Source organism: Blennius ocellaris (genome assembly GCF_963422515.1).
Source record: "Blennius ocellaris genome assembly, chromosome: 2".
Taxonomy (NCBI): domain Eukaryota; kingdom Metazoa; phylum Chordata; class Actinopteri; order Blenniiformes; family Blenniidae; genus Blennius; species Blennius ocellaris.
In genome coordinates, this window is record NC_137651.1 from 28466401 (window position 1) to 28480341 (window position 13941).

Below are 13941 nucleotides of genomic sequence, written 5' to 3' on the forward strand. Positions count from 1 at the left end.
TGTAATTACCGTATTTTATGGAATGGTTGACCCTGTTCTCACGTGTTTCCAATAGACGCACCCCAACGCTTGCGCGAATGCACTGCACGTCTAAGATAATCAGGCCTTTAATCCCTCGAGTTTGACGCATGTGCTTTAGACTTTTCGGCAACACTTCCTCTATTGACCCTGGTTTGTGCACTTCAAAGGGGAATAAGCAGCAGTCATGTGTGCAGCGTTGTTCCTCACTGTTGCACTGGGTCAAGGTTGTTCAGGGTTCTTACGGTGTAAATTTATACAAGAAGAGAGTGAGAGAAATGTGTTGATGCCCGAGTCATGTTTACCAGCATTTGTTGTGACTTATTGTTGTTCTGCTGGTGCAAAGTCGCAGAGATCATATGAAACAAGCACCAGGCCAGCAAGGACTTGAGCTGAACTCAAAGATCTCAGACTTGCTCAATAAAAGGCCCCTGTTCCCTCAAATATAGTTTACAAATTTGTCTAAATCTGTCGGTGAGCACTTATCTCGGCCAAGGAGAAGTCCTCCATAACATTTGTGTGAATATTTGAAATGAAATAGGCCTGTTGTGCAGATAGAAAAAGTCTTAGATCTTTGAGTTCAGCTCATGAAAAATGGGAGCTGCAGTGTTTTATTGATGTTCAGTGTAAATTGCACAATGTCAAAATAATTATGGATTTTCCTGGAGTGATACCAAGATCATGTACGGTATGTTAACAAATTGAGGTTGACACGTTTGAGACAAACTGATAAAAAAAGTGTCATTACTTCATCATCAATGTCATCACAATATCATAGTGAAATGCAAACATGACTCGCTTTTTACTCACACGAGATATGTCTTCATGTCTGATTACCGTAAACCCTCCTGCTGATTTATAGTTTCAAAGTCATTCTGATTATATTCCTTGGACTTCTGGTCTTATTCTTTGTTGTACTTATTGATCTGAAATAGTACGAATGCTGAGGTTACCGTAATATGGCTGATGCTATATACAGGGAGAAAGTGATATGTGTATGTATGTGTTGGGTATGTATTTTTTTATCGCCATTTGATGTGTCACTGTCTAGATAGAGAGATAGATAGATAGATAGATAGATAGAGAGATAGATAGATAGATAGATAGAGAGATAGATAGATAGATAGATAGATAGATAGATAGATAGATAGATAGATAGAGAGATAGATAGAGAGATAGAGAGATAGATAGAGAGATAGATAGAGAGATAGAGAGATAGATAGAGAGATAGAGAGATAGATAGAGAGATAGATAGAGATAGATAGATAGATAGAGATAGAGATAGAGATAGAGATAGAGATAGAGATAGAGATAGAGATAGAGATAGAGATAGAGATAGAGATAGAGATAGAGATAGAGATAGAGAGATAGAGATAGAGAGATAGAGAGATAGATAGAGAGATAGATAGAGAGATAGATAGAGAGATAGATAGAGAGATAGATAGAGAGATAGAGAGATAGAGAGATAGAGATAGAGATAGAGATAGAGATAGAGAGAGAGATAGAGATAGAGATAGAGATAGAGATAGAGATAGAGATAGAGAGAGAGAGAGATAGAGAGATAGAGAGATAGAGAGATAGAGAGATAGAGAGATAGAGAGATAGAGAGATAGAGAGATAGAGAGATAGATAGATAGATAGATAGATAGATAGATAGATAGATAGAGAGATAGATAGATAGATAGATAGAGATAGAGATAGAGATAGAGATAGAGATAGAGATAGAGATAGAGATAGAGATAGAGATAGAGATAGAGAGAGAGAGAGAGAGAGAGAGAGAGAGAGCGAGCTCTGCTGGCCACAGAGTGATTCTTGACCACCTTGCATCACGCGACACCGTTTCAAGCGTTGAGCTCCAAAATAACAGCAACTAGTGAGACACATCATCAGGGAAATTAATATGTGGCAGGAAGGGCTGCATCACACTGGCCTCTGTTACCAAGGAGATGTGAAAGTGGAGAGTCGAGAGGAGAAACACCTGACCGGAGACACCTGGCGAATAACGAAACCCACAAATGATCATGGGACTCCATGGGTCCGAGGCCGCGCTGAGCTCCTGTCCATCACTGTTTGCTGTAGCAGCCCAACTGCAATGGTGTGTTTATTTATTTATTTATTTATTGACAGACTCCAGCATCAATAAATAATGAGGATGGAGTGCAGTCGTGACTCGTGCTCAGCACTCCTCAGCTTTATAATAAAAAAAAAAAAAAAAAAGGCAGGCTCATCTCTCTCTGTGATTGAGCTAAACATTTGATTACATTCACTGTTAAGCGTTTCACCAGAGACGCAAGAAAATGACAGAAGGTCAGGTCATGTCGTACGATGCTTTATATGCACGCATGGGTGAAAAGTCACACTGCCTCCTACAATATGTCTGTCATGCAAACGTAGAATAAAGAGAAGCTCGTTTGAAGTGTCAAACGATTTACAGCGACAGGACTGTATTTAACAGAGGCCACCCACTTTAACACACTTCAATTCCATACAGCGTGCTCAAGGTCATCCTTTCTCTGAGAAACATGACGCACGATTCCCCCATGTGCGGGGAACATTTTCTTCCTCGGCACGGCGAAAAGACATTCGCATGAACATTAGTGAATTCTGAAGACATGGCCTCCTCGCTGGGCTGCGTGTATTATGGGCTTAAAAATCCATGACGGAAAAAAAAAAGTGAATAGAGCACTGAATGCAGTTTGATCTGCTGCGCTGTAAGATGAGGGATTTTACATGGCTGGTAATCCGTTTGAGGAGAGGCTGAGAACTCCTCGGGCTTTCGCTCTGCTCGCTGACAGATGCTCTCAGAGACGAGGACCCGCTCTTCTCCTCCGGTCTGACCTTCCCTCGGAGGCAGAGGTGGGGGGGGGGGCGGCGGGGGGCACGCAGGGGAAGGGTCGCCGTGTGTCATTCACCTTGGCAACCGCAGGGGGCGCACTGGCTCTGCTCGCATGTCTTACTGGGCGGGGCTGGCTCTGAGCCTTGTTTCTGCAGGGGAGGCAGTGGGATACAGTAAACACTTGGAAAACTGAGGAAAAAAAACAAACAAAAAAAACCTCAAATAGAGGTGATGTTGGTCAACATGGCTGCTGGAGAGAGTTCTCAAAGAGCAGCAATTAATCTAATATGCAAATGTGTCAAGTAATTAAATGAGAACATTTGGGATACAATGTCAAGGTTACAAGGTCAGCAGAGCAGGTTGCTCAAAGCCAGGCCTTTGGGCAACCTGCTCTGCTGTCGCTCGGCCACTAGGTGTCAGTGTGGTGACATGCTGACAGAAGCAGACCAAAGCTACACTTTCAATCTGCAGCAGCAGCAGTCCCCCCTTCCCCTCCCCGCCCCCCCCCCCGGTCCTGTTCACCTGAGTCTGTCGGCGGGCGGGCCGCGCAGGCTGGTTGTCAGGGTGGTTGGGCGCCCACGGACCCAGGCTCTGATTGGAGTAGAAGTCCATGGGGTAGACTTCCTTCCAGCCGACCTCCTGCAGAGCGACAGCTGCCTGAAACAGAACAAGAAATAAAGATGGACAGTCACACATCAAATGGCGATAAAGAAAATAAAAAATAAAAACACGGAGCACAGGCAGGCTTGAAAGTGCAATAAAAACACCCTCTGAAGATCTCTGACACATTACTCTCCCTTATTGTCTCCTACTGTGTTCACAGTTTGCGGTTTTTGGGTAAACGAGCTGCGGGGAACCACAGAGTGATGAGACGACACGACACACAGACGACACGGAGCAGACAGGTGCCACAACATTAGGGTTGAATAACTGGCAGAGTTGTCATGTTATCCCCATGCAGCTGCACCGCGTGACACAACATCTGTTGGGAGGCGAGCGGCGGCACTGGCATGACGGCGCCGGGACATAAGTTCAGCTCGCTCCATATGGAGGAGAAGCACTCGTGAATATTGAGTGTGAATGAAAGAGCAGAGGAAGGATTGAACAGATGAATAAACAAGAGTCTTGAATGAAAGAGTGAATCTCTCCATTGTCCATTTTTGTTTTTACTCTCCATCTTTCAAATTCCGGTTGAATACGCTGTGAGTGTGTTGAGATGATTCATACACACGACAAATAAAGTCACATTATCATTATGTTGAACTAAAATAGTCTTACCGAGCCCTCAGCACAAAATAAAATCTTGAAAGTGATTTCAAACTGTTACACAGCGTGTGTACGAGGTTGAGTTGTTTATGAGCTTGTGGTGTTCCAACTGTTGGGATCTCACAGGACCACAGAAAGTTTGTTCATTTCAGGGAAAAGACAATTGTCATTTGTCATGATACGCAGTCATGACATGAATTCTGACCCAGGAATGTGATTGTCTTTCACACCCAGTGGGGGAGGAGGGGCCTCTACAGGACCCCCCCTTTCTGCTCACAAGACTCTTCCCCCCATGAACTCAGCCAGTCACTGATTGGTTGAAGCTCCCAGGTTTTGACACCTCCGAATCCACACGTGGAACAAAAGGCTTTCAGCCAGCCTCCACGCTCTCTCTTGCAACAAAGACTCCGAGGAGCAGGAAAACCATCACAGACCTGAGCGACCAGCTCCTCAGTCTGAACAAAGGGACAACCAGGAGCTGCAAAGAAGGACGGCTCCTGAAACATCAACTCCATCTTCTTCTCCTCGGCCTGCAGAACCAGTTAGCAGGAGGTGCTAACTACAGGAGAAGACACCAGCTTCCCTCCAGCAGGACAACAACCGAACTCCTTCAAGGAAGTGGGAACAACTGGGCTTTACCTGAGATTAGTTAAACCTGATGCTATGATAGAACTGTGTAACTTTTATGAAGATGTGTTGATTCTGTTACAGTGATTGAGTTCTATAGATAATGATATTAGGAGCTGTTAACTTGTAAACCAACGTTAGCTCTGCCACAGACACAGGGTCTGCATGCTAATCTTTGCTTTACTAACTTGTCAACTCACAATCCTACACATATCACATCAAAGACAACATCACACAGTAACTGAACACCATCTGATGACTCCTGACGTTTTACAGAGCAAGTCGCAGTCACATAAACTCATTCTAGAAATGGTCCTTTAGCAGAGACACACCAGAAGCAGATGCTAAGGCTAGCTTCTATTGTCCCCCACACATGGTGGAGACCCAGGACAGACTTCCTGTTCTCTGATAACCTCCATTTGGTATGTAGTTTCTTGTGATCCGCCATCTTGTTTTGTAGTTCCATCACACGTCTCACACATACACTCCCTCCACCTCTCTCTCTTTCTCTCTCCACACACACACGCACACCTACACACACCGAGCTGTATATAGGTAGTTAGAATCTGTGTTTTATTTGTTTTCATTGTAAATAAATATAATTTTTGGAATCATACTTGTTGTTTTATTAATGAGCACAAAGGTGAATGAAATGTCGACCTCTTCTGTGTCAAGAACTCCAAAATCCTTCAAGCTTTACTGTTAACCCTGGTAATTGTAATTAATTTAACTATTAATTCAAATTCCTGATTAACTGTGTAGTATATCTTATGAGACTGACATAACTGAATCATTTCCTGTTAAGACAGGTGGAGCTCCGAGGTTCTGATACAGATCAGATTAAATTTCAACAACATTATTAATAACTATCTTTGATAATTATTAATCATTATCGATAGCCAACCATAACATAAATAGTGATCCATATGAGGTAATAAATCCCTACACAACAATAACAGAACTAATTTACATACCAAGTGATTTTTATATATTTTTTTGTGTAAAAACATCCTCACCAGAACAAGGCTTTTACAGAGAACAGAGGAACTTCCTCAAGTACTCCACCTGTTTCTCCTCGTTACTGTTTTCAACGGCACAAACTGTTTCTCACATCAATTGTCTCACTTTTTTATTTAGACGGGTATAACGTATGAAAGTTTTAGTTTGGTGTGAAAAATGTTAATTTACCATGATGCATTTCCTGAATACAAGAAGTCTGACTATCTCCAAATTCAATAAACAGCAAAATCAAACAACCCACTACTTTACAAAATCTGATTCCAGTTTCTATCCAGATGTCTGCATGTATATGTTTTTACAAAATCAACCTGTCAGTAACTTTCTCTTAACCCTGTTGACTTTGACAGGGTTAATAGAAAGGCACTGTGACCATTCGGCTGCTGGCGTTGTTGCCATCTGCTGCTGCGTCGTGGGTCTCCGTGTTGCATTACACCCTCGACTCAAACAGCTAGATGTTGATTACATGATTTAGGAACAGCAGTTACTTATTGAGAAATGACACGACTGTTTCATGGTTATTTCTGCAGACTGAACCCTCTTGTGGGCCACTTAAGGCCTGCGGGCTGCGTGTTTGACACCGTCGATGATGCCAGGTTTAGATTACATGTAGAGGCAGATGGGTTTAAGCCAGCTGGCACTCGTATAAGACCAATGCTTAGTTCTGCAAGATGTCTGCAAAAACCTCCCAGCACAGTTCCTCAAAAGCCGTGTGCGCGCCGTTTTCAATGCACACGGTGCACAATTTGATATATGCCTTTTGTTTTCATTGGATTTAATTGTGAAGTTATAGCTTTTACACATGTGATCTATACATATAGCCACTCTTTAATTATCAACCTTTTAATGAGTACTTTCATTCTACTGTTTTGGATATGGGTGACTGGTTCTGTTGTGTTTTCTATGTTTTCAATGATGCCGGCAGGTGTGAATGTGAGTGTGTGTGGTTCTCTGTCTATGTGTGCTTGTCCTGTGATGGACAGTCTCCTGCCTTCACCCCGTCAACTGGGATCAGTTTCAGCAGTAGAGAAGACGGAGAAGTCTGAACATTTAGTTTTATTGCTCTGAGAATTTGAATGTCTCTCTGAGTGTACTTGCAGGCATACACAATTATTTATGCTGTCATTTGAAAAGATTTTTCTCTTCACTGTTTTATTGTCAATACATTTTGAGGCAATCTGTTATGCAAAAGTTTTCATGTGTATTGGCGTTTTCTTTCCGTGCCTATAGTACCATTAGGAACAGGTTGAAACTCTAGCTATGGAGGCATACAATGTATATAATACGAGACTTCTCAAATTCACCTTTACGTAACCTTTGCTAAAAGAAAAAAAAAGCTTATAAAGATAAATAAAGATTGACTGATGGCAACGTCCTTTATATCAACTGAAAACTGTTTGTCTTCTTCTAGTTAAGATGTACTACAGCAGATCATCTTTTTCAAATAGCCTCCTTCCTGACGTCTTCCATGAACCTCGGCACTGACCTCCCTGTTCCCCTGCCGCCTCAGCATCAGCATCCTAGCATATTTATCATCCCTCCTCACTAAATTATCCAACATGAGATGTTCCTTTAATGTGCTCATTTCTAATCCCGTCCAACCGCAGCTCTGTCACATGTTTACTTTTGTATTTCCTTTTCCAACACCTCAAAAGGGGCATCCTTGTCCTCCTCCTGTCCTCTCCTCTCCCCTTTGCCCGCCCTTCTCTCATTTCTCCAGCTTTTACCAGCCGCTCTCTTCCTCTCCTCTCTCACACCAACTGACTCCCTCTGTGGAAGCTAGCTCCTCTTGCTAATCCCGCCTCTGACAGGAGAGCCAAGTGTGTCTTATTGACTATAAATATAACATGAGACGTACTGAAAATAAATGCTGCTGCTGAACACCCCCCCACCCCCACCCTTCGTCTTGCTCGCTGCACCCTCCCAGCTTGTTCTGCTTCATCTCGAGCCTAAATGCCACAGTAAAAAAAAAAAAAAAAAAGCACAGTGCACTAAGTCGTATAAGCAGCCGTAGGTATGAGACGGAGGTGAATTAAGACTTATCACAGCCGTACCAAAACACAAGTGCAGCTGGAAATTATTTGAATGCACACACACATTGTTCCCAAATAGCTGGAGGGGGAGAGCAAAGCGAGCTGCAGCATAAAAGGCTTGAGAAAACAGATTGCTGCTTTTCTCATTACAGCAGGGCGAAATTCAGACTTCATAAGCACTTATAGAACTCAGTCAAAAACAATATAAAATAATCATCACTCTTTCCTTTCAGGTGAAAGCTATTATTATTCCTAATGGCCTCGTTCTGAAAGTGCTTTATAAGCCGAGCACAGCACGCATGATTTGTACCCAGAGCAAGACAGCAAGCGTTTTAAACAGCAAGCCAATGTTGAAAACAGTAATTCCCCTCGCAGCCGTTTTACCAGGATTCAAATCAAAGAAGAATCATTAAACAACGCAACAGCTGACATCAAATACTCGCCAGCGAGGTCACAAAACAGCCCAACCAGGCACAAAGCAAGCATGTTGGGGTTTTTTTTCTCCTTTTATTTGGTCCAACGGCAGCTGCAGCGGAACACACACATGCACACACACGTACACGCACACACACTTGTTTTGAAACAGATCTTTATGGGTTGCTGTCCGATCTATCTCTCCCACTAGAAAAACAAGACAGCTGCAGGAGGTGGAGACTGTGTGGCCTTGTCGCCAGCAGGGGGGGCTAGCCTGCAGCAGATGCTGTTTCTTTATGTGTGCAAGTGCTGGCGGAGAGAGGAGGGAGGGGCAGAAGAGGGAGGCACGATGCTGCAGGCCTTGATGAGTCCTACACAAAATCACTATTCTATAATGTATATATATATATATATATATATATATAAATCCAGCTTAGCTGCCTATCTTCTGTACGGTAATGAAGGTTTCATTGAGACATCTGTCGAGGAGTAGATAATCAGGCTCGTGTCAGGAAATGGAGTGACGGCTTGTTGAGCGACCGTCAGGTGTGTGTTTACCTCGTACGGAGACAGCAGGGGCTTGGAGAAGGCAGAGCCCCAGTCGATGGAAAGGCGTGGACACGCGATCTGCACCCACCTGCAATAAACACAGAGGTACACATTATTCGGGAGCTCAAACGCACACCTATGAGCGAGAGCAAATATGTGTGAATGCAGCTGAAGAGCGTCGGTAGAAGGTGGGAGACTGAGCTCCTATTAGGCAGGCAGGGCACATCAGCAACTGCACACTGCATGTGGATACGTGATGCAGTGGGTTGAGCGGGGGAGCCTCCCACCACCTGATCTCTAGCATCTGCTCTGGAGAAATGTCCTGATCTGCGGCACTGCTAAAGACTGTCGTGTGGTCGGCTAGAAAGAGGGAAGCTAAAAAGAGATGGAGTGTGGTGGGTCTGGTGGGGCGGGACTGATTGCAGGAGGCATAAATGACAACAACAACAACAACAAAACAGGAGAAGAAGTGAGCGGAGGTGAAAGGAGAGGGAAAAAAAACACACCGAGAAAGAAAAAAAGGAGAGGTTAGGTGAGTGTGAATAAAAAAGCTGCACCAGCTGGTCTCCATGGAGGTAGCCTACATAGCTCGCAGACAGGGTGGTGGAGAGAAGGGTTGGGAGAGGTGGGGGGGGGGGGGGGCATTAGCAAGAAGGGGTTGGAGAAAAAAAAAACAGAGGGGACACAAATATGGGGAGAAAGAGTAATGAAGATGAGAAGAGCACCGAAGAGGCAGAAGAGAGGAGATGGAGGTAGATTGGCAGGGAGAAAAGTGTTTACTCTGGAAAAATGCATGAGAGGGATGAGGACGGTGTGGATGTAAACAGCTGCAGGGAACAAATGAACAATGGGAAAATGGAGCCCGAGTGCGGCTGGGGCTATGAGGGTTAGCTTTCACAGATCAATGCTATCCGCAAGCCCATCTGCACCGAGGAAGCATGCCCTCCCGTGTCCCTCATCCTAACCATGCAGCTCCATCAGACATATTGACAAATATGAATTGAGCTACAGACAAGAAGCAATGTCCATAAGAACACACAGGTGGAGATTCAGGCAGAGGAATGTCTGAATGACGCGAAACACAAAAATAACAAACGAATAGACGTTTCACTTTAATTGCTTCGATACTGTCAAGTGCACACGACTGCGCCAAATTCTACTTCTGTCTATTCTTCATTTTCCAACTTTTACACAGTTTCTCAACTGCAGAATTGATTACACCGCTGACTCTCACTCCACTCTGCTGTTCTGTCACAGAAATATTCCTCCCACTCTGGGCAAGCGCATGGCATTTTCTCATTTTCAAATAAAACTTCTTCTTCTTTTTTTATATCTCTTCCCAAAGAGTGAATTCTTATTCATCCTGCTAATTTGAGAGCCAGCTGAGTCTGTCTGTCTCTCTCTCACACACACACACACACACACACACACACACGCACACACACACACACACGCACACACACAACACACTCCCCAGACCAAAGTTCACCGCGTTGAGATTGAAACGGCGTCTAAAACGTGACCTTTAAGTCTATCAGCTGAAAAGCATAAACAGAGTCCTCCACACCGCCAAACACTTCACACGCATCACAACAACCTTGGCTTATGCGCACGGGAGGAAGGAGCGCTTAGCGGGCTTGAGTGTGAGGGTCTGTGCACATGTATGCAAATTAACCTGGTTTTGTGTCTTTACATCTCTGCACGTGTAATGTGAGATGTGAGAAAAAAAAAAAAAAAAAAAGAACGCTGGGAGTGGTTAAAAGAGGGTGAATGATTAATAAGCAAAGGCGCCTTCCGAGTAAATCCTTGGGGATAACTCTGGAGAGAGGAGTCTGAGAGAAAAATAAGACAAAAAGCATGAAAGGAAAGCCAGAGAGGACGCTCCTGGGGAGCAGAGAGCTGATTGGCGCATCGAGCGAGAAGGGATGTGTGGCATTAGTAAGGAGAGAATGGCTGAGTGGCGGCGGCCAGTAGCAGCATGCTAATGCAGTGCTTAGCACTTATTAGAAAATGTGTATATATTCCGTGTCACTTTGTGAATAATTATGCAATTTCAAGATAATTTGAGAATTTGTTTGCAAGAATGGGGTTAATTGTATGTTCATAAGTCAGACAGTTTTATTAAATATAAATATTTCATATTAGTTGTCAACCAGAATATTTCTTGGAGAAAAAACATTGAAACTAAGACAATACGATATACCGGTTGCATGTCTGTAGATGATAGCAAAGGACTTTTTCAAATCCAAACTCCTCTCTTTGAATTAACATATTCCACAATGGTTAAATATCAATGTATATAAGATTGTGTGCAAAAAAACATGGTTATTAAAAGAAATTGGCTGGAAGATATAAAGTAAACCTGACCTCCACTTACTAATTTCTGTTTCTATTCATTAACTCAATCAGAATTTAAGGTGCCACATCTAGTGTAGTACACAGAAAGTGGTGCAAATTATAATTTCAGGATACATTGGAGTCAGTGAGATTAGCATTACAACGGTAAACAAATATCGAAGCGGGTAAAAGAGGTGGAGGGGAATGGTCAGACTTTTGTTGAAAGTGGTTCAGTATTAACATAAACAGAGTATTTAGTACGCATCGAGTACAACATCGTGTCTTCAGTACTCCTCTAAAGAATCCATTTCTTTTCGACCTTTCAACACAAGAATGAGAGGAGCAGGATGGAGGTCTAGCAAAGTGTATGTGATATATAAAGGTAAAAACTGCATGACATTTAGTGTTGCTATGCAATATGAGCTCCAGCCTGGCCTCAGCACATTACCTGCTGTGGACCATTACACCCCGACACTGTTCGCAGGACCTCCGCCTGCTTGGCTCTGCTTCACTTACACATAAAAGTCCCGACCCGCTAAAAGCAACGACAATTAACCTTTTTCAAATGCACGAGAAAGAATGTCTTCGCTTTTGAGTTAATTGAATTAAAACAAACAACTTCATTTAAATTGAGCCAAAATGTAAAAAAAAAAAAAAGTAAATTCGCACCGAAAGATAAAAGGCTGAAATTCAGCGGATGGCATTTACTGTCTCGCCGAGATAAGTGTGTGTGTGGTGCCGAGATATCTGTACAATAGTTTAAAACCTGCTTGGGGACAGCCTAATTACACACTTAAGAGCATATGCTAATGGTGCCTCTCTCTCTCTTTCTATGACTGAGTATGTGTGAGCCTAATGACACGGAGAGCCCGGGGGTGGACTCGGTACAGTGTGCCGTGTCGGCTGCAGCCGAGCAGCAGCGTGTCCTCCATCTCCCCGCCAACCATCGTTCAATCTCCCCCTCTCTCTCTCTCCGTTTCCTTCTCTTCCTGCTTCAACACAGCCGGAGTGATCGGCATCAAACACTGGGTGGTTTGTATTGTCTATTGAAGCCTGGTGTAAGACTCCTGTGTTCTGACAAACTATCTTGTGCAGACAAGGGAGAAAAAATACAAAAGAAAGATGAATAGTAATAAAAAATAAAAAGTTTGATAAGTAAAACAACAAAGTATGAGCAGAGGAGATTGGCTTGATGCTGTCCAACACAATAAAGATTTAAGGTTGCGTTGTGAACAATGAGATCCAGGATTCCCACATCGTTTTCAGGCATGCATTTATAATACTTTGCTTAATTTTACATCACATTTTCAAAACTTTATGTAGTTTAAAGCTGTGGTAGATTCTAAAATGGCAATACACAGAACACATTTTATTAAACCAGACATGTTTTAATTTTCGCTTTCGATAGCCGAGTTTCATTATGTTTCAATCTGTCCATATGAAGTGAGCTATTCTGAATATGTTGACAAATCAAAGAAAATAGAGGATTACTACATTAAGGAAGCTAAAGTTGATAATGAATAACCCTCATATTCCAGTCCAGGCTTCACTCAGGTCACCATAACTCCCAGAACGCTCATGGCATCAATAAGATCCAGAAACGACCAGAAAGCAGAAAAATAGAAATTGTGGCAACATACATGTCATCAGCGCAGCATACTAGATATTCTATGATAAAAAAAAGACAGAAATACTAAATCATTGTACATGTTTTGACAATTGTAGACCTATAAAATATATATAAATCCAAGGCGTCAACATCAATAAGGGGCCTAAAATAGCTGTCTGTTAATTATCTGGCAAAACTACAGATTAGGAGGTCTAAATAATGAAGTGAAAAATGTCGAATCATTGGCACATCATAAAGTGAAGTTGTGGTGAGTCGCCCCACCCTCACAGCGAAAGCAGGAAGTGCATCCGGTGTTAAAATGTGGAGTAAAGTGGGAAGTTTTGGGAGAAAGCTGCTGTGGCAACCTCCCGTTAAGAGGTAAGAGCTGAATAGACAATCAATCATCATCACTGGAGAAAGCGGAGTTTATTTATACTGCACTATTTAGGATGGCTGCAATTCAAGGGTCTTTAAATCATTAACATGGGAAACCTGTTTTTTGAAAGAAAAAAAAGGAAAAGGAGACACTTAAACATTTTAAAATGAGGCCAGCATCGCTGCTTCTAATAAAAAACATTTCAGAGCAGCGAGAAAAGAAAACACTGTGATGAGAAAATCTAAATTACACCAAAAGAGCTCATTGATCAAATTGGCAAAGAAGAAAAGTTGGTAGTAAATTAATAGAAAAGGTTTGCTTTTTTGCAACACACATTTTTATTAAATCAAAATCAAGATCTTAAGATACCTTCACCCATGTTTAGGTTACTGTTGAGTCTGTTTTTGATACTTTTTCTGTATAAAGCTTATTTATCAGTATCGGAACAGTTCGTAGACCAATGACAGCTAGTACTTTTTAAAAATTTGATATTTTCAATAAATAAGAAAATGTATAAGTATAAAGAACCTTGCAGACTGGCGAGTAAGAATAAAAGTACATTGTAAAATGCTGCAAAATAAGTTGGTATTTTTTTCATTTCACTGTGTTTTGCACCTGAAAGTATCATTAGAATTGGCTTTATGCAGAGATAGAAGTAAATTCTGTTACTATTTGTGAAATGTTCAGCGAAAACGGACATTTTCAAAATGTATACTCAGCGCCACAAAAACAAAAAACACTGAAGTTAAAATTGAAATGTTATCATGCCACTCATATCATTACCAGTCTGGCCCACTTGAGATGGAATTGGGTTGTGTGTAGAAACTGAACTGTAATGAGTTTCAGTTCAATGACAATT

The 13941-nt window shown here is 42.3% G+C and overlaps 1 protein-coding gene across 1 annotated transcript in view; it reads right to left on the minus strand.

The window, feature by feature from the left end:
- Positions 1–2326: 2326 nt before the first annotated feature.
- dph1 (diphthamide biosynthesis 1) overlaps positions 2327–13941 on the minus strand; it is a 72535-nt gene continuing 60920 nt past the window's right edge. The window contains exons 10-12 of the mRNA XM_080513124.1: positions 8770–8848; positions 3377–3511; positions 2327–3003 (exon numbers count right to left, since the gene is read on the minus strand). Coding sequence (XP_080369250.1) covers positions 2923–3003; positions 3377–3511; positions 8770–8848 — 295 coding nt within the window. The 3' untranslated portion in view covers positions 2327–2922. The remainder of the gene's footprint in view (positions 3004–3376; positions 3512–8769; positions 8849–13941) is intronic.